This window comes from Balaenoptera physalus, assembly GCF_965194825.1.
Source record: "Balaenoptera physalus genome assembly, chromosome: 19".
Classification (NCBI taxonomy): Eukaryota; Metazoa; Chordata; class Mammalia; order Artiodactyla; family Balaenopteridae; genus Balaenoptera; species Balaenoptera physalus.
Genome location: NC_138900.1, coordinates 2450878 through 2472784, shown reverse-complemented (window position 1 = coordinate 2472784; position 21907 = coordinate 2450878). Strand labels below are relative to the sequence as shown.

The 21907-nt window shown below is 40.0% G+C and overlaps 1 protein-coding gene across 9 annotated transcripts in view; it reads left to right on the top strand.

Moving 5' to 3' along the window:
• The window catches only part of ZNF667 (zinc finger protein 667), a 29188-nt gene extending 7935 nt beyond the window's left edge, over positions 1 to 21253 (top strand). For 6 of the 9 annotated variants that reach the window (XM_082436464.1, XM_082436462.1, XM_082436463.1 and 3 more), the window contains 4 exons: positions 3799 to 3890; positions 5409 to 5535; positions 6841 to 6933; positions 14861 to 17725. In XM_082436464.1, the coding sequence (XP_082292590.1) occupies positions 3799 to 3890; positions 5409 to 5535; positions 6841 to 6933; positions 14861 to 16440 (1892 nt within the window). In that variant the 3' untranslated portion in view covers positions 16441 to 17725. Of the gene's footprint in view, positions 1 to 270; positions 508 to 3798; positions 3891 to 5408; positions 5536 to 6840; positions 6934 to 14860; positions 17726 to 19371 lie in introns of those variants that run through there. The other 3 variants (XM_082436468.1, XM_082436467.1, XM_082436469.1) reach the window with 3 other exon arrangements.
• The last annotated feature ends 654 nt before the right edge of the window (positions 21254 to 21907 follow it).

The following is a 21907-nucleotide window of genomic DNA, read 5'->3' as shown; positions in this document are numbered from 1 at the left end:
GCTATACAGTAAGTCCTTATTATCTCATACTTATTATTAACTGGGAGGCATTGTTGTCACCAGGGGTTGAGCACATTTAACATGCACACACCTGAGGGCTTCCCCAGAGCATGTGAACAGAGGGACAGTAGACTGTTCAGAACAGAAGACTCACAGCCCACAGCACTGGCCACATGCCACACTAATAACAACAATAATGATAAATACAGCTACCATGATAACTGTCTTGTCTGCTCCTCACAGCAGCAGCCCTTCACCTTCCTTTTGCAGATGTAAAGGATCAAGGTAAAGACCCAGTAAGGTTCAGTGTCTTGCCCAAGGTCACACAGCTACACACAGGAATGTTGGTCAACTCACAGCGTGCAGTGGAGAACAGGAGGTGAAGGCAAAGGCGGATGTAGTAACAATAGAATTAGTTCCCCATGTAATGAAGTGGCACCTACTGCATGTCCAAGAGGCCCCTACCCCAGCTAAGGGGGCCAGGGAGGGCTCTTTGAAGAAGTGATGGTAAAGGAAGTATTTACTACTGGGCCATTTAGTCACTCAGGTAGCGAATAGTTAGCCAGCCCCTTCCACGTGCCAGGTCCTGGTCCAGGGCACATGGGGCTTATGCTCACGTGGCTGGGACAGACTGTAAGCACCAGAAGCAAATTGCATAGTGTGTTAGTGAGGAGAACTGTGGAGAAAAGAGAAGTCAGAGCTGGGAAAGGGCGAGGTGGGGGGTGGCGGATAGGAGGGTCAGAGGTAGGTTGCAGTAATAAATAGAATGGTTAGGGTGAGCCTCACAGAGAAGGTGAGGTTAGAACAAAGATTGAAGGGAATGAGGAACTGAGACAGGGGAAAGAGCATTGCAGGCTGAGTCCTGAGGCAGGACTGTGGCAGCTCATTCAGGGATTGGCAAGGAGGCCAGTGTGAGGAAGGGGAGAATTGTAAGACCTGAATTCATAGCTCATGGGAGGGAAAATAAGGCCAAATATTACATGTAGACTCTTACCTAATCCTCACAACAACTCCAGAAGTAGTTCTGTGTTGTCCCCATTTAACAGGGGAGGAAACTGGCACAGAGAGGCTAAGTAATTTGCCCAAGGTAACACAGCTAATAAAAATAGTCGTCAAGCCCAGGTGGTCCAACTTCAGAGTGAGGTGTTTAACACACACCAGGCCACCCAGCCCTTCCCTGTAACCCAGGTGAAGACAGGGCAGGGCTCCAAGCTCCTTCTGGACCTGTGAGTTTGAGTTAGGCAGGGCTGGTGTCCCACGGCTCCTTTCTGCCCTGTTGGAGTGACCTCATAGGCTAACCTCAGTGATCTCCAACCAGCCCCTTTCATCTGGCCTTAGCGCATCCCTGAGATTCCTCTGAATTATGCATTTTTTTAGCACCAGGTCATTGACAGAAGAGAAGAAAAGCCCACTTATAGGGCACATGAATGGGAAGGAACAAATGGAAGGGTCACTGTATTTGTTTCCCATTGCTTTGGTGACAAATTACCACCAACTTAGTGGCTTCCAACAACACACCTTCATTCTCCTATGGTTCTGAAGTTCAGATGTCTGAAATGGTCTAGGCAGGGCCATGTTCCTTCTGGAGGCTCTGGGGAGAATGTGTGACCTTGCCCTTTACAGCTTCTAGATGCCACCTGCATTCCCTTCCTGCATCTTCAAAACTGGTGGCACAGTGTATCCAGACCTTTTTCTCTCTGACTCAGCTTCCATCATCTTCTCTGTCTCTGACCTCCTGCCTCCCTCTCGTAAGGGCCTTGTGACCACATTGAGCCCACCTGGATAATCCAGGATCATCTCCCCACCTCAGCATCCTTCAATTCATCATATCTGCAAAGTTCCCATTTTGGCCTTTTTTAGACCCTGCCCTTTTCCAAAGACAAGAGGGCTTGGAATGACTGCTGTCAGAACTGTTGTCTGTGCTGTGGTTTCAACATAAAATGGTTGCACTCCGCCCCACTTTCAGCATGCCAGGAAGCATTCTGGACTGGTTACTAAGTCAGTCAGTAACTTTTACTGAGCACCGCTCTGCACAGGGCATGGTCTCAGACACGGGAGGAGAGAGTGAACAAAACAGTTAAGGTGTCTGCTCTCATGGAGCCCAAGTCCCATGGGGGAGATGGTACCTGCGTAAACAAGCCATTTTCAGGAAGCCGGGGGTACTGCACGGAAAATGGAGCAGTAGAATGGCGTAGACTCTACAGTAGGAAGCAGTGCTGTCCCGTAGAAACATAATGCAGGCAGAATTTTTAATTTTCCAGAAGCCATATTGAAAAAAGTAAACAAATTAATTATTAATTTTAATAATACATTTTGTTTAACTCAATACGGTATATCTGAAATATTACCATTTTAATTCATAATCAATATAAACAATTACCAGTGAGATTTTTTTACATTCTTTTTTTCTTTTTTAACTGAGTCTTTAAAGTCAGGTGTGTCTTCTACATGTATAGTGCACCTCAATCCAGACACTTAATTGATCTGTATTTAAATTTCGTAAAATTTACCATTGGAAAAGTAGATTCACACACCCAAGTTGTTCCAAACATACTTAAAAGTTTTACAGTAACTGAATTAAGGATCAATTCTTAATTTTAGATTAATAATAAATTTTAATTCAGTGATTTTATTATTTATCATTTATTATGATTTTAATAATAAACAAATTGAAACAAAATTAAACAGTTTCTTATTTCCAGAACTCCATGTCTCAAGTGGCTGCTGGCATGTGTTGGGCAGCACAGGTATAGAGTGACCCAGGGTGATAGAGGGCCTCCTGTGGAGGTGGTACTTGACATCTCACCTTTTCCTCTCCCACTAATGCACACCATTGAGATTACCCTTCTAGAGTTCTGCATAGCTATCTAATGAGTCCCTTCTCCAGCTGTTGCTTCCCCCCGCCCCTCCCCCACCACACACACCCAGTTCATTTGCCACAAAGCCGCCGAGAAAAAGTGTGTGAAATGTTAGGTCAGCCACATCATTCCTCTGCTCAGCCACCAGCCCCCCATGATGCCTTATCACGCTTAGGATGAATTCCAAACTGCTGCTCACCCCTTCGTGATCCGGCCCCTCCTGACCTCAGACACCTCCTAGTCCACCACTGCCCGGCTCGCTCACTCTGCTTCAGCTCACCTGCCTTCTCACTTCCCTCCACATGCCAAGCATGTGCCTGCCGCAGGGCCCTTGCACCTGTTGTACCTCTACCCAGAATGCCCTTCTCCCAGTGCCCAGGTGGCTCACACTGTATTCACACCTCGGCTCAATGTTGCCTCTGAGAGGCCTTTCCCTGCCACCCCGTCACTCCATCCCCTGCTCGGGTCCTTTTTTTTCTGCATAGCAGTGATCTCAGCTAACACTGTGTTTTTTTTTGTTGTTGTTGTTTTTTTTAACACTGTGTTCTATATGGACTTGTCTTCCCTGCTGGAATGTAAGGTACCTGGGAGCCGGTAGCTCTCTGCTCTAACTCTGCTCTCTCCCCAGCACCGGGGACGGTGCCTGGCACCTGGTGAGCACTCCACAATTCCTTGTCAGATGGAAGAACAGGTGTCTGCCTGTCTCATTTGCCTCCTGATCTGGAGCCTCCTGTGGTCTTAAGAACAGATAGTGTTGGCTGTGGTCCCTCCCTGATCCTGAGAAGGGGCAGGAATGCTTCAGAAGATGTTCTGACCTCCCGCAATGTGCATGTCTGTGCACGTGTGTGTGACCAGGGTGTGGGGCCAGGGGATTCTTATCCTAGAGACCCTGGGACCACCCAGAAGGCCCAGTCGACTCATGACTTCTCTTCTCTCCCAGCCCCACCTTCTCAGCACTCTGCCCCTCTCCAAATTGAAACCCTCAAGGGGGAGGAAAGGATGCCTGCTGCACGCGGGAAATCCAAGTCCAAGGTAAGTAGTGGTTCCTCGTCCTTTGGGAAAGTTCCATCTTGTAAGAAACCATTTGATTTCCTCCCATGGGAACATCCTACCCCACAGAGACCCAACCAAGACATAGTCCCTGGTTTCCTTCCATCACCACCACCGGGCGTGGGAGCGTGAGAAGGGCTCCAGTGACCAAGGTAGCCACTCAGCGGCCCCCTGTCCTTTTTTCTCAGTGTGCACATGACCGTTCATCTATTCATTCAGCATCTCCAGGGTCTCTGCCTGTGCTGGGAGGAATACTCTCCCCAGAGAGGAGACCAGAGCCACCATGGTTTCTCGAGGTGCACATGAGTGCCCAGGTGGGACCTGCTGGGGCAGAGGAGGATTGGATGCTGTGCTCCAGAGTTAATCTCTTGATGTTGCTTTGTCTTTACATGTACCCCCCATTTTCACCAGGAGGACATCTCTCTAAGAGACTCCCCATAACCCTGTGTTCAGGTTGAGTTAGTCGGAGCCAGGCCAGTGAGCCCGCCCCCTGAAATAAGCACGTTTCAAGACTTTAGATGATCAAGTGATTTTCTACAATAAGCCTCTTCAGTGCAGTTTCTCATAATAGACACTTTTGCCCTCTAAGTTATGTGTATTCATTCCCTATTGCCACAGACTTGGCCATTCAAAACAGCACACATTTATTGCCACACCGTTTGTGGGTTGGAGTTCAGACACAGCCTGGCTTAGCTGGATCCTCTGCTTTGGGTCTCACAAGGGTGAAATCAGGGGGTCAGCAGCTGTGGTCTCATCTGAAGCTCAGGGTCCTCTTCTGAACTCATCGGTTATTGGCAAAATTAGTTCCCCCTCCCGCTTTTCATGTGGCTCCCTTCATCCCGTCTTCAAACCAGCAACAACAGGTCACACCCCGTTCATCCTTCACATCTCCCAGACTTCCCTTTCTGCTCTCCTCTTCCACCAGCTGGAGAAAATTCTTTGCTCTTAGGGGCTCCTGTGATGACATCGGGTCCACCTGGATAATGCAGGCTACTCTCCCTATTTTAAGGTCAACTGATGAGTAACCTTGATTACATCTGCAAATAAACTTTTGCCATGTATAACGCAGTCCCATGTGGTTGGGGACATGAATCAGAAGCCAGACTGCCCAAATTGAACCCCAGCTCCTTCATTTACAAGCTCTTAGATCTTCAGTAAGTCACCTCACGTCTCTGGGCCTCAGTTTCCTCATCTGTAACGTTGCTGTGGTCCCCAGTCACTGGCTAACATGAGCCAGTACATGCAGAGTACTTAGAAAAATGCCTTGTCTTTGTCAATGCCCCGTAAATCCAAGTTGACATGCTTTTTGTGCAACAAAATCTTTATCATGTTGCATTGTGTTTTGTTTAATACACCTGCCCCTTTTGATCTCAGAACCGCAAATATTTCCTTAATAGAATCCTGGCACCATGTATCTCCCACGTTTGGAAGTCCAACGTTTTCTCCAGCCATGTGGAAGCACAAGCCCACGGTGAAAGGACATGTGATTTTCCATTTCAGGCACCAGTCACATTTGGGGATTTGGCCATCTACTTCTCCCAGGAGGAGTGGGAATGGCTGAGCCCCATTCAGAAGGATCTGTATGAAGATGTCATGTTGGAAAACTACCAGAACCTGGTTTCTCTCGGTAAGGCTCTCCTGCTCCCGTAATCCACAGCTGGCCCATCGTGGGGCATGAATCAATCAGTCTAGTCAAGGAAACAGAAGCCACTCCAGTTTTTTGTTGTTGTTGTTTTAATGGCTTTATTTAGGTATAATTTACATATTATACAATTCACCCATATGCAGTATGCAATTCAGTGATTTTTTTAATGTATTTACAGAGTTGTGCATCCATTACCCTAGTCAATTTTAGAACATTTTCATTATCCCCAAAGGAAAGCCTATACCCATCATCAGTCACTTTTTATTTCCCCCTGCCCACTAATCCCCCCAGATTAGGCAAACACTAATCCACTTTCTGTCTCTATGAATTTGCCTATTCTTGGCATTCCATAAACATGAAATCAAATATGTTGTCCTTTGTGTCTGGCTTCGTTCACTTAAGGTAATATTTTTGATGTTCATCTACATGGTAGCGTGTATCAACACCTCATTCCTTTTTATGGCGAAATAATATTCCACATTTTGTTTATCCATTCACCAGTTGGTGGGCATTTGGCTTATTTCCACTGTATGGCTGTTACGAATCTGCTGCTATGAATGTTCACATACAAATTTTTGTGTGGATGCATATTTTCATTTCTCTTGGGTATATACCTAGGAGTGGTATATGCTGGTCATATGGTAACTATATATGTAACCTTTTGAGGACACCTGGGTGCTTTTTAAGAGAAAAAATTTAAAGTATTGACTTAACAGGTACTATTAAAAGGTGAATATTAGACACACATGGTAACTGCAGGACACAGCCACCATCCTAGGGCTGGGAGGACAGAGGGAAGAGTTTAGAGTTTTTAGGACTTTGAGGAAGGGACTCAGACTTCTGAAGGAGAGGGGTGCACTGCCTGGTTTATCCTCCTGAGGGCGCAAGATGAGGCTAGTTCTGGAAGTGCAGGGAAAAAAAGAAAAGCATAAATTGAAACCGCCAGTACCCCTATTGGTGGATGCTGACACGGAGCAACTGGCACAGAAGTGTGGATTACAGCAGATCAGAGAACGGTGGGCTTGGGAGCAGAAAGGCAGTAGCTGAATAACCAGCCTCAGGAGTTTCTGGTCCAACTTTTCATGAAAATAGTTGGCTTTGTAGAGTTAGAAATGTATAACTCTGCTGGCTATGACTGAACTTTCATCCTTCTTCTTCTCCGTCTATCCTTTACATCCTCTGTGCTCCTCTTGCACTAATAAACCCCATTTTTGTTGACACAAAGCTTGGCTCTAACAGCTGTGGTGCCCACATCATGCTCAGTTCCAGTGTTTTTCCTGTGTGCAGGACTTTCCTTTCGGAGGCCAAATGTGATCACCTTATTGGAAAAAGGGAAAGCACCCTGGATGGTGGAGCCAGTGAAAAGACGTGGAGGCTTGGGTGAGTGACAGAGAACCAAGGCTTAGAAGCTGGCATTCTCTGTAAGGGTGCCCTCCATCATGAGAGGGCAGCATCTTTAAGATAATAGTTGAGAGACACTTTCTCCACCTCAGAGGCCCCAGGCTTGTGCAGAAAACGCAAGTCTCTTCAGTATGAGCCCCAAGAGGGAGAATAACCAACATTTAACAAGCTCCTTATTAGGTACTCTTTTAAGTACAGTTTCCTCCCAACAACCCTATAAGGTAGGTAGTATTATTATTTCTATTTTATAGATGAGGAAACTGAGGGCCAGAGAGGTTCGGTGACTTGCCCAAGGTCACCCAGCTAGGAAGTGGCAGCAGAGTTGGAGTTTGAACCCCAGCTTCCAGTTCCAGAAGGTCAGCTTTTAATAGCCTCATCCCCACCTATCCAGTCCCCTGCCTCGGCTTTCATATTTCCCTTCAGAGAAAGTGTGTTCTGATTTCTCTAATGATAGCATTTCAAATGATCAAACTTGCATCATTTTCTTCAATCCTTAAAAAAAAAAATTAAAAATCTTTTCCATAACTGTGTATTTTGACTGCTTTTCAAGAACTCATTCCCTTTTCTTGTAGATTCCTCTTTGGTTGGTCAAGTTATGGGTTTCTAAAATTTTGTGTGGTTTTTTTTTTTTTTTTTTTACAGATTTATGAGTTTATTTTTTGTGGTAAAAAGCACATAACGTTAAATTTACCATCGTAACCATTTTTAAATGTTCTGTTAAGTATATTCACATTGTTGACCAAGAGTTATCTAGAACTTTAATTTGCAATACTGAAACTCTGTACCCACTAAATACTAGTTCTTCCTACCTCTCCATTCAGCCCTTGGTATGATTTTGACTACTATGGATACTTCATATGAATGGAATCATGCAGTATTTGACTTTTTGTGACTGGCTTTTTTCTGCTTAGCATAATGTCATCAAGGTTTCATCCATGTTGTAGTATGTGACAGGATTTTCTTCTTTTTAAGGCTATATAATATTCCATTGTATGTATATACCACATTTTCTTTATCCATTCATCTGTCAATAGACATTTGGGTTGCTTCCCCTCTTAGCTATTGTGAATCATGCTGCAGTGAACATGGGAGTACAGATATCTCTTCGAGATCCTGATTTCAATTCCTTTGGGTAGGTACCCAGAGGTAGGATTGCTGGATCATATGGTAGTTATGTTTTTAATTTTCTGAATAACCTCCATACCATTTTCCACAGTGGCTGCATGATTTTTCATTTCCACCAGTAGTACACAAGGATTCCAACTTCTGCTCATCCTCACTAGCACTTGTTATTTTTTTTTTTTAAATATTTATTTATTTGGCTGCGCCAGGTCTTAGTTGTGGCACACGGGATCTTCGTTGCCGTTTGTGGGATCTTTGTAGCAGCACGCAGGTCTTATTTGTGGCATGTGGGTTCTTTTTAGTTGCAGCATGTGGGTTCTTCAGTTGCAGCATGCAGGCTCTTAGTTAAGGCATGTGGGATCTAGTTCCCTGACCAGGGATTGAATCGGGCCCCCCTGCATTGGGAGCATGGTGTTTTAACCACTGGACTACCAGGGAAGTCCTCTGGGTTTTTTTGATAGTGGCTATCCTTATGGTGTGAGGTGATATTGTGGGTTCAATTTGCACTTCCCTAATGATTAGTGATGTTGAGGATCTTTTTATGTGTTTATTGGCCATTTGTCTGTCTTGGAGAAATGTCTGTTCAAGTCCTTTGCCCATTTTTTAACAGGGTTATTTGTCCTTTGTTTTTAAGTTGTAGGAGTTCTTTATATATTTTGCATGTTAATCCCTTATCAGATATATGATTTACAATACCCATAGGTTGCCTTTTCCCTGTTGTTTTCTTTGACATGCAAAAGTTAAGTTTGATGTAGTCTCATTTGTCAGTTTTTTCATTTTGTAGCATGTGCTTTTGATGCCATATCTAAGAAATCATTGCCAAATCCAATGTCCTGAAGCTTTTCCCCTATGTTTTCTTCTAGGAGTTTAATAGTTTTAGGTCTTACACTTAGGTCTTTAATCTGTTTTGAGTTAATTTTTGTATATGGTGTATGGTAGGGGTCCAAGTTCATTTTTTTCATGTAGATACCCAGTTTTCCCAACACCATTTGTGGAAGAAACTGTTCTTTCCCCATTGTATAGTCTTGGCACCCTTGTTGAAAATCATTTGACCAGATTTGCAAGAGTTTATTTCTGGGCTCTCTGTTCTCTTCCATTGGTCTACATATCTATCTTTATGCTACTACCACACCATCTTAATTATCAGGAAGTCTGAGCCCTCCTACTTCATTCCTCTCTTGCAAGATTGTTTTGGCTGTTCAGGGTCCCTTGAGATTCCATATGAATTTTAGGACTTTTTTCTATTTCTGCAAAAAAATGTTATTGAGATTTTGATAGGGATTGCATTGAATCTGTAGATAACTTTGAGTGGTATGGACAGTTTTACAATATTAAGTCTTCCAATCCAGAAGCACAGAATGCCTTTCCATTTATTTGTATCTTTTGATTTCTTTTAGCAATGTTTGTAGCTTTCAGTGTACAAGTCTTTCATCTCTTTAGTTAAACTTGTTCCTAAATATTTTATTCTTTTGATGCTATAATAAATAGGATTGTTTTCTCAGTTTCCTTTACGGAGTGGTCATGGTTAGTGTATAGAAACACAACTGATTTTCGGGTGTTGATTTTGTATCCTGCCACTTTACTGAATTCATTGATTGGTTCAAACAGTTTTTGGTGTGGAATTGAGGTAGTTCCTTCTATTCCTATTTTTTTGAGTGTTTTTATCATGTTAAATTTTGTCAAAAGCTTTTTCTGCATCAGTTGAGGTGATCATGTGGTTTTTGTCCTTTAATTTGTTAATGTGATAGACTACATTTATTTTCCCATATTGAACTATCCTTGCATTCCAGGTATAAATCCCACTGGCTCATGTGTATGATCCTTTTAATGTGCTGTTGAATCTGGTTTGCTAGTATTTTGTTTAGGATTTTTGCATCAGTATTTATCCAGGGATATTGGTCTGTAGTTTTACTTTGTTGTGATGTCTCTGGTTTTGGCATTAAGGTAATGATGGCCTTATACAATGAGTTAGTAAGTATTCCCTCTGCTTCTGTCCTCTGAAAGAGATTATGGAGAATCGGAATGATTTCTTCCTTAAATGTTTGGTAGGATTCACTAGTGAACACATAATGGGCCTGGTACTTTTTGTTTTTGAAGTTTATTAATTACTGATTCAGTTTTTTAAATAGATATATGCCTATTCACATCATCTTTTTCTTGTGTGAGTTTTGGCAAATTATGTCTTTTAAGGAATTGATCAATTTCATCTAGATTATCAGATTTGTGGGCATAGAATTGTTCAGTTTTCTTTTATTATACTTTTAATTTCCATGGAATATGTAGTGATGTCCCCTCTTTGATTTCTGATATTAATTTGTGTCTTCTCTCTCTTTCTTAGTTAGTCTAGCTAGAGACTTAACAATTTTACTGGTTTTCAAAGAACCATCTTTTTATTTCATTGTATTTCTCTATTAATTTCCCGTTTTCATTTTCAATGATTTGCTCTAATACTTTTTTTTCTTCTTACTTTGGATTTAATTTGCTCTTTTTCTAGTTTCCTAAGGGGGAAACTTACATTTTTGACTTTAGGTTTTTGTTCTTTTCTATTATATGCATCCAGTGCTATAAATTTCCCTCTAAGCACTACTTTAAGTGCATCCCACACATTTTGATAAGTTGTGTTTCCATTTTCATTTAATTCAAAGTATTTTAAAATTTCTCTTGAGATTTCTTCTTTGACCCATGTGTTATTTAGAAGTGTGCTGTATAATCTCCACGTATTTGGGGATTTTCGAGTCATCTTTTTGTTAGTGATTTCCAATTTAATTCCATTGTGGTTTGAGAGCAGACATTGTATGATTTCTATTCTTTTAAACTTGTTAAGGTGTGTTTTATGACCCAGAATATGGTCTGTCTTGGTGCATGTTCCATGTGAGCTTGAGAATAATGTTAATTCTGCTGTTGGATGAAATACACTATAGGTGTCAATTATATCCAGTTGAATGATGGTGTGGTTGAGTTCCATTATGTCCTTACTGATTTTCTGTCTGCTGGATATGTCCATTTATGAGAGGAGGGTGTTGAAGTCTCCAACTCTGATAGTGGATTCATCTATTTCTCCTTGTGGTTCTATCACTTTTTGTCTCATGTAGTTTGATGCTCTGTTGTTAGGTACATACATGTTAAGAATTATTATGTCTTCCTGAAGAATTGACCCCTTTATCATTATGTAATACCCCTCTTTATCCATGATAACTTTCCATGTTTTTAAGCCTGCTCTGTCTAGAATTAATATAGCTACTTCTGTTGTCTTTTATTTTATTTATTTATTTATTTATTTATGGCTGTGTTGGGTCTTCGTTTCTGTGCGAGGGCTTTCTCCAGTTGCAGCAAGTGGGGGCCACTCTTCATCGCGGTGCGCGGGCCTCTCTCTATCGCGGCCTCTCTTGTTGCGGAGCACAGGCTCCAGACGTGCAGGCTCAGTAGTTGTGGCTCACGGGCCTAGTCGCTCCGCGGCATGTGGGATCTTCCCAGACCAGGGCTCGAACCCGTGTCCCCTGCATTGGCAGGCAGATTCTCAACCACTGCGCCACCAGGGAAGCCCTGTTGTCTTTTGATTAGTGTCAGCTTGGTCTACTTTTCTCCATTCATTTACTCTTAATCCATATGTGTCTCCATATCTAAAGTGGGTTTCTTATAGACAGCATACAGGTGGGTCATGTTTTTTATGCACTCTGAAAAATCTCTTTGAATTGATGCATTTAGACCATTGACATTTAAAGTGATTATTGATGTAGTTGAATTTATATCTACCATTTTGTTACTGTATTCTATTTGTTACCTTTATTTTTTGTTCTGTTTTTGTCTTCCACTCTTTTCTGCCTTTTGTGATTTTAAATGAACATTTCATATGATTCCATTTTCTATCCTTAGCATACTTTCTTTTTTTATACTTTTTTTTTTATACTTCTTAAACTCTTTTTAGTGGTTGCCTTAGAGCTTACAATACACATTTACAGTTAATCCATGTCCACTTTTAAATAACACTGTACCACTTTATGGCTAGCATGAGTACCTTAAAATAATGCTAACTCCTTCCTCCCATCCCCTCTATCATTGCTGTCATTTACTTCACTTATATATAAGTATACATTAGCATACACACACACATAAGATAAATACATAAGCATATGTAATCAAATACATTGTTGCTATCATTATTTTGAATAAACTGTTATCTGTTAGACTAATCAAAAATAATAAAAGGGGCTTCCCTGGTGGTGCAGTGGTTGAGAATCCGCCTGCCAATGCAGGGGACACGGGTTCGAGCCCTGGTCTGGGAAGATCCCACATGCCGCGGAGCAACTAAGCCCGTGCGCCACAGCTACTGAGCCTGCGCGTCTGGAGCCTGTGCTCCACAACAAGAGAGGCCGCGATAGTGAGAGGCCCGCGCACCGTGATGAAGAGTGGCCCCTGCTTGCCGCAACTAGAGAAAGCCCACGCACAGAAACGAAGACCCAACACAGCCAAAAACGAATAAATAAATAAATAAAGAAAAAATAATAAAAGGGTTTTTTTTTGCCTTCATTTATTCCTTCTTCAGTGCTCTTCCTTTCTCTATGTAGATCTGAGTTTCTGACTTACATTATTTTCCTTCTCTCCAAAGGACCTCTTTAACATTTCTTGCAAGGCACGTGTACTGGCAACAAGTTCTCACAATATTTGTTTATATGAGAAAGTCTTTCTCTTTCACTTTTGCAGGAAATTTTCACAAGGTACAGACTACTAGATTGGTGGGGTTTTTTCCTCAGCAATTTAAATATTTCATGCCACTCTCTTCTTGCTTGCATGGTTTCTGAGAGGTTGAATGTAAATCTAATCTTTGTTCCTCTGTAGGTGGGATCTTTTTTCCCTCTGGCTTCTTTCAGGAATTTTTCTTTGATACTCTGCAGTTTAAAAATGATATGCCTAGGTATAGGTTTCCTAACATTTATCCTGTTTTGTGTTCTTTGAGCAGCTTAGATATGTAATTTAGTGTCTGACATTAATTTGGGGAAGTTTTCAGTCATTGTTCTTTTTTCTCTTTCTTCTCCTCTGGTATTTCTATTACAGATACGTTATTTCTTTTGTAATTGTTCCAGTCTTTGGATATTTTGTTCTGTTGTTTCAGTCTTTGTTCTCTATGCTTTCCAGGTTTTGAGGATTTTATTGATAAATTCTTTAACTCGCAGAATCTTCCCTCAGCTGTGTCAGCTCTACCAAAAAGCCCATCAAAGGCATTCTTCATTTCTGCTGCAGTGTTTTTGATCTCTTAACATTTCATTTTGGTTCTTCCTTAGGATTTCCATCTTTCTGCTTACATTGCCCATCTCTTCTAATATGCTGTATACTTTATCCACTAGAGCCCTTAGCATATTAAACATACTTGTTTAAAATTTCTGACCTGATAAGTCAAACATCCCTGCCATATTTGAATCTGGTTTTGATGCTTGCTTTGTCTCTTCAGGTTGTGTTTTCTGCCTTTTGGTATGTCTTCTAATTATTTCTTGATAGTCAGCCATGATATACCATTTAAAAGGAACTGCTCTAAATAGGCCTTTAGTGATGTGATGGTGAGGTGGGGGAGAGGAGAAGTCTTTAGTCTTATGATTAGGTTTTCAGTCTTTTAGTGAGACTTCTCTGGATTGTGAACATCACAAGTGATTCTGTTTTTCCCTCCCACATTAGGTGGGACAAGCTGGCTAGAGCCAGGTGGAGTTGGATATTTTCCTTCCCCAGGTCAATTAAGCTCTGATAATACCTCAGCCTAGTAGGCTCTGGTTACCTACCTAGTGTCCCCTGAGGGCAGGCCTTGTTAAGAGGAACAGACTGATCTGGCATATTTCAAAATGATTCCTTTTCCCCACCCCCTGGAGGCAGCCCAAGAGAATTTTTCTCCTATATTTAAGGTGAGAATCTGATCAAACTCCTAAAGGTAAATCTCGCCATATTGTGTGGGCTGCTTTGACTAGGTCCCCCTGGAGTTTTTAACTCTCAGAGTTGTTGGCACTGAGCCTCCAACAATTCATTAATTATAGTTCAGGTTTTCCTGCCCCAGCACAGGTTCCCGTGGTGGTTGTGCTTGTGAGTCTCTGCTCCAGTAAGCTTCAGTTTGTCTCTCCAGTCTTGGAGGAAGTGGTTCGCCCTGTGCCCTCCCCTCTATAATGGATCTAAGAAGAGTTGTAGGACAAAATGGTGACTTCCAAACTTATACATGAGGAGCCAGAAACCAGAAGTCAAGTTTGGTTTTTTTTAAGATTCGATTTTAAGAATACATTTAAAAAATTTACAACTTTATTGAGCCACATACTGTAAAATTCATCCATATTAAGTGTATAATTCAGTAGTTCTTGCTAAATTTACCAAGTTGTACCACCATCACCATAAACCAGTTTTAGAACAGTTTTGTCACCTCAGTAAGATCCCTCGTGCCCATTTACAGATAATCCCCATTCCCACCTTCAGCCACAGGCAACCAGTAATTTACCTTCTGTCTGTATTTTACCTTCTGCCTTTTCTGGACATTTCCTATAATAAAACTACATTCATCTACTGAACAATTTATGGAGTTTAATGTGGTATATGGTATACATTTATTCTCTAGATAAAACCTTTATTTATTAATTTCCAATTGTGCTTCCCTGAATTTCAGTTATTAAATGTTTCTATAAAGCCCTTACTGTGTTAAAACCGTAATAAGACACTAAAAAGTTATTCTGATTATCATCGTTATTATGATAATGATTGCAAATAGCTTTATTTTTCTAGCACAGGAAAACAAATTGAATTTCTTGATGTCTTTCAGACTTAGGGTCTAAATGTGAGACCAAGAAGTTATCTCCATATCAGTGCAACAAATCTGGGCAAAGCATCTATCAGAAACCAGTTTCTGCACCACAAAAAGTTCCCACAGGAAAGAGAGGCTGCAAGAAAAATTCAGTCCTAATAAAACCCAAGAAAGTGCATTCAAAGAAGAAATCTCTAAAATGTAACTACTGTGGGAAATTCTTTAGTCAAAGCTTAGCTCTTAAACTTCATCAGAACTCTCATACTGGAGAGAAGCCTTATGAATGCAGTAATTGTAGAAAAGCTTTCAGACAGATCTCATCCCTTATTCTTCATCAAAAAATTCACAATGGAAGGAGAAGCTATGAATGTGATAAATGTGGGGAAAGCTTCATTCAAAGAACAACCCTTATTTTACATGGGAAAAGTCATGATGAAAAGGAAATCTTTGACTGTGGGAAGGCCTTGAGTCAATGCCAATCTCTCAGTATACATCAGAAAATCCACCTTGTCCAAAATGTCTACCAGTGCAGAAAATGTGAGAAAGCCTTCATTCGAATGTCATCTTTTTTACTTCATAAGAAAATTCACAATGGAAAGAAAATACATAAATGCAATAAATGTGGGAGAGGGTTCGGTAAGAAATCAGTCCTTGTTATACATAAAAGAATTCATACTGGAGAGAAGACTCATGAAAGTGAGAAGGCCTTAAGTCAGAGTTTACAGCAGAGAAGTCACCGTATAGAGAATCCTTATAAATGCAGAAAATGTGGGAAATCCTTTAATAGGATTTCATCCATTATGCTTCATCAGAGAATTCACGCTTCAAAGAAACCCTACAAATGTGATAAATGTGAGAAGATCTTCATGCGGCTTTCAACCCTTACTCTACATCTAAGAATTCATAATAGAGAGAAACTATACAGATGTAATAAATGTGAGAAGGTCTGCAACCGGCATTCGTCCCTTATTCAACATCAGAAAGTTCATACAAAGAAAAAGAAACTGTTTGAATGTAAGGAGTGTGGGAAGATGTTTTCTGGAACTGCCAACCTTAAAATACATCAAAACATTCATTCTGAAGAGAAACCTTTCAAATGCAATAAATGTAGTAAAGTTTTTGGCCGCCAATCATTTCTTATTGAACATCAGAGAATCCATACTGGAGAAAAACCCTATCAGTGTGAGGAATGCGGGAAAGCCTTCAGTCACCGAATATCTCTTACTCGACATAAGAGAATTCATACTGAAGATAGACCCTATGAATGTGATCAGTGTGGGAAGGCCTTCAGTCAGAGTGCACACCTAGCCCAACATGAAAGAATTCACACTGGAGAGAAACCATATACATGCAAAACGTGTGGGAAGGCCTTTAGCCAACGCACATCCCTTATCCTACATGAAAGAAGTCATACTGGAGAGAAACCCTATGAATGTAATGAATGTGGGAAGGCATTTAGCAGTGGCTCAGATCTTATTCGGCATCAGAGAAGTCATTCTTCAGAGAAACCCTATGAGTGTAGTAAATGTGGGAAGGCATATAGTCGGAGCTCATCCTTGATTCGACATCAGAATACACATTCTGAGGAAAAGGCTTAAGATTGTTTTAAATATGTAAAAGCTAAGAGGGAGGCTAGCAAAGTAGCAGAGACAGAGGCATGGGAAAATGCATTTGTCTATAACATAAATTGTGTAAAAATGGGACCGTTTAATGATGTGTCCCACTTTGAAAGCCAAAGAGCAAAAGTCATTGGTGATTTTGACCTGAGGATTAGAAATCAACTGACGCAGTGACTTTATCATAGTTCTTTGTTTCAAAATAGCAAGCTCAGATGATTGGATCAGTCATTTTTAATGAAGAGTATTCTTCATTTGATAAAAATAACTGGTACTTCATTTCCAATGTAATTTTAAAGCTATTTCATTGGTTATGTACAACAAAGTGAATTGTAAATCCATTTTTCTGGATGGAGCTGTGAGCCTGATTTAAGGTCATGTGAAGAAAGAGTTTGAGTTTGTCCCTTAGAACTAAAAGTATCACACAGACGAGATTTCCTCACAAACCAGGGTGCCATTTTCAGCTGACAGAAACTTCTGGTTGAGAATAAAGAAGATTGAGTAAAGATAGCACTCATAATTGTGTGGAGCAATAGAGTCATTACCATACTGTCTCTATGGATATGAAGACATATGATCTTAATGGTGTGAAAAATCTAACAAGCCTGGGACAAGCTAATGGGGGGGAAAAAAACCAGGATGTACTGAAGAATGAGGAGCTGCAGAACAAGGAGAAATCATTTGTTACTGTTTTGTTTGAAAATGAATTTATATTTATATGAATAAACATTGGTATTTTCATGTGAAAACACTGGTGTGCAACAAATGATTGGTGGAGAATGGGAAGTCATGGACTGAATGTGTCCTCCCAAAATTTCATTTGTTAAAACCCTAACCCCCAATGTGATTGTATTTGGAATTGAGGCCTTTGGGAGATAAGGGTTAGATGAGGTCATGAGGGTGGGGCCCTCATAATAGGATTAGTGTTTTTAAAGAAGAAACACCAGAGACTTCTGCCATGTGAGCACACAGCAAGAAGGTGGCTATCTGCAAGCCGAGAAACTAGCCCTCACCAGTATCCAACCTTGTGGCATCCTGATCTCAGACTTTCAGCCTCCAAAACTGTGAGAAATAAATTTTGTTTACATTACCCAGTCTATGGTATTTTGTTATGGCAACCTAAACTGACTAATACTTGGGAAAAACCCTGCATTTATGCGCCAGGCTCTTTCATGTCAGCTGTTCACCATATATATAATAGTTTTCAGTGCTTCTTTCCAGTTTGTGCAAAATGTGTAAGAAATAAAATCAGAATTCTTTTTTGGAATTGGGTTATATACAGTTGGAGTCTTCTGTGTGCGTTTTTCTATTGCAAAAGCTACTTTTGAAAGCACCTGTATCTAAGACAACTTTGTGAAATGTTTGACCACATGGATTAGGTCCCTCTAACTTTGACCACAGCTGAGAAGACAACAACTGGATTTGTGAAGGGAGCATGCATGTAGGATAATAGAACAATTTTCCATTTAAACTTGTCATATCAGTCTGCAAGATCAGCATAAAAAATCAACACTTCAAGCAAATGGATGAGCAAACAGCATAGAGAAGGCTCGTGGAGGGGCATGTCTTTTCTCCCTATCCTTCTATACACACATCCCTCTACTTAGTTAAGTCCTCTGTCAATCTGCCATAGAGGTTGGTTCCAAATCAATGGTCACAAACCTAATATGTACTAATAAGACACTGTTCTTGTCTGCAGGCATTTACATTTTAGGGAATACAGGATATTTAAATATGGAAGCATATAAGGTACACAGGTAATATAGAGGATGATGAACTCCATGGTGATGGATCACTTTTGGAGACAGCGATAGTATTAAAGGGAGAATAGATATTTACTAGGCACACAAAAGTTGGGAGGCTATTGAAGGCAAGAGAGAAAGTACAGAGGTACAAACTAAAGGCAGAGGGTTGTGGAGTATTAGGGGAGTTACAAGTTCCAGCATTTAGTACAGTGACTGGCACATAGGAAGTGGTAAGCACTCAATAATATTAAATGAATGAATGAAAATATCTTAGTTTAGCTGGCCTGTCTCTGAGGCATAATCTAAAGAGAACACTGAAATTTGAAGGTCACCCAGATATTGAGATTAACCCATGGAAAACATGCCCTCACTCTAAGGAATCACTAGTGAATTTTGAAGGCTGTGATGAACTTAGGGTAACCACAGCAAGGAGCAACCTTAAACCTAGTCCAATTTTTAACTATATTAATGAAAACCTCCTACATGAAAGGCATAACAGAAGAAATGACATGACCGCTTCTAGGGCTTAAATCTGTTTACCTCTGTTTTTACTGTCCTACACAAGATACCTGGGTTTGGGCCAAAAAATAAACATTTACAAGACAAGAAAAATCACCACCCACCAAAAGAAAAAGCAGTCAAGAACTAGACCCAGACTACCTCACACAGAATTTTAAATAATATGTTAAAGGCTCTAATGAAAAAAGTGTACAACAGGCAAATTAGATGGGTCATTTGATCAGAGATGAAACTATGAGAATCAAACGGAAATACTGAAATGAACACAGTAAAGAGATGGGAACAATACCTTCAACAGGCTCATAGGTATACTTGACATAGCCAAGGAAAGAATAAGTGAACTTGAAGGTAAGTCAATAAGAATAGCCAAACTGAAACACAGAGGAGGGCAGGGGTGACAGAAAAGAACAGATCGTCCAAGAGCTGTGGGAAAAGATCTGTTGGTCCAACACATGCAGAATTGGATTCCTGGAAGGAATAGAGAAATTGGGTGAGAAGAAATACTTGAATAAACAATGGATAATGACACCAGAACAAAAATCTATAAAGCTCAAAGAGTACAAGGAAAGATTTTTTTAAAAAGACGTTACATAGGAACAAAAGGGGGAAAAACTGTCTTTATGAAATTTTTCATGAAAATGTCTTTCAGAATTGATAGAGAAATGAAGACTTTCTCAGAGAAGGAAAAAGCATAAAATACATTGCCAGAAGACCCTACTCTAAAAGAACTGTTAAATGAAGTTCTTTAAACAGAAGGAGATGCACTTAGAAAGAGATCTGGAAATGGAATAAAGGTAAGACAGTTTTTTTTTTTTAACATCTAAATACCTAAAAGCTGTCTAAAACAGTATGCTATAGCATATATCAGTGTAAATAGATGACAGAAGCACAAAGGATGTGAGGGAGAAATTAAGAAATACATTGTGTAATATCTTTACTTGTTAATGTTACATTACTTGAGATATATTCTGGTTAATTAAAGACATATTGTAACCTTACAGTAACCTCTAAAACATTTTAAAGAGATGTAAGCAGTTAATAGAATAAAATGGAATAATTAAAAATCCTCAGTTAACCCAATAGAAGGCAGAAAGAGAACAAAAACCAAAGAATAGGCAGAACAATTAGAAAATAGTTAAGAGGATGGATGGGTTTTAATCCAAATATATAAAAAATTGCATCAAATATAAATGGTCAAAACACACCAGTTAAAAGACAGATTATAAGATTGAATGAAAAAGCAGGACACAGCTATATGCTGTCTAGCAGAAAGTCACTTTAAAGGCATAGGTAAAAGTTAAGTAGTGGGGAGAGATAGATCATGCAAGCATTGGTAAAAAGGAAGCTGAGTTCACTTTTAATATCATGAAGTAGACTTCAGAGTAAGGAATATAATCAGGGAAGAAGACAAACACTACGTAACAATGAATTTTCCAGGTAAACATAACAATCCTAAACGTATATGCATCAAACTACAGAGGTGCAAATTTCACAAAGGAAAAAAAAAAAAGTGTAAATAGTCTACAATAATCATTAGAAACTTCACCTCTTCTCTCTCAGTCACTGATAGAACAAGTAGAAAATCTGTAAGAATATAGAACTGAACAACATGATCAACCAAATTAATGAGTTGACATTTATAAAATATTCCACTCCACAAGAGTAGAATACTTTCTTTCCAAGTACACATGGAACATTTCACCAAGAGAGACTGTAAAACAAATCTTAATAAATTTTTTAAATTTAGTTATATAAAGTATATTCCCTGTTCATACAGAACTAAACTGGCAATAACAGCATGGTATCTGAAAATATTTGGAAGGTTTAAATTACAAATTCCACTTTTTTAATAGATACAGAATTAAATTTACTATTGAATAAGTGGACCCATGCAGTTCAGACCCAAGTGATTCGGGGTCAACTGTAATGAGTACAGAGGAATCACAGAAGTAACTGAAAATGCTGGGATTTAAATCATGATGGGAAAGAACCATTATGTGATAGTTTCTGTGCCGTTTTCTGATATGTCACACACTCCTGGAAATACATAAGAATTCAGAAATTGGCTAATAAGCATCAAGTAATTTAATCTTCAAACGTGTGGGTTTTTCTTCAGCAGTTTCTTCTTTCTCAGATACATATGCAGAAATTCAGGCAATTCAGGCAGATGTAACAGGTTAGAAATGAGAAAGCCCCCAATTTCCCACCTGATTTTAAAGTCAAGAACTTGACATGTAATTTAACTTCTTAAAGTGCAGACCCCTCCACTGCTCTGGCTGCATCTCGGGCCACCCCCCTCGGGCCCCGCCACCTCGAGGAGCAAGCCCACCTTTTCCTCCACCGCTGGCACCATATGACACAGAACCTACATCCTGTGGGTATCTGCTTGATGACCTTGTGCTGAGTTCGCCTCGGTCATTTCTTACTGCCCCAGTATGTTTGATTCCCAGTACTCCTGCCACGTTGCCGAAAAATGGAATGAACTTTGAGTCATTTAGAAGAGAACAAGGAGCTATTTGGAAAAAGCCAAGGTAGACTGTACACTCAATCCTATTTTGTATATTTCCTCAAATTCGTTTGCAATATACAAGTTTTTCAGTTTATGTTCCATGGTCATTAATTCTGCTTTTGACATTTCTTGACTATGAATTTAAAGTTAATGATCTTCTTTTTGTTGACAGACAAAAGCTCATCTACCTCGCCTGCTTCATTATTTAAGATCCCAAAAGGTGAGTTTAACTTTGTGTTTATTTCATGAAGGTTATAAAATTTGCTGTGGGAAACTGGGTCTGTTACTAATTGTGGCAGATATATCAAGAAGTCAAACGTTTATTCCTTTATAAAAAGCACCTGACAAAGGATAAACCAGGAATAAGTTGAAGAATTATCTATTTATTCTTGAGTAAGGTTGGCAGTTTTGTTCTTTCAAGAAGATTTTTCCATTTTATCTACGTGGTTAAATTTATTTACATAAAGTTCCCAATATTCCCTTATCCGTTTAATAACTGTAGTGATGTCATCTTTGCCATTTCAGATATTGGTAACTTGTATGTTATCTTTTTTTTTCATACTGTCTGAGTGAAGATTTATTGGTTTTATTGACCTGCTTTTGTCTTTTCTGTTTCCTACTGATTTCTTTATTTCCATTCTTATGGTAACTTTGGGTTTCATTGCTCTTCATTTTC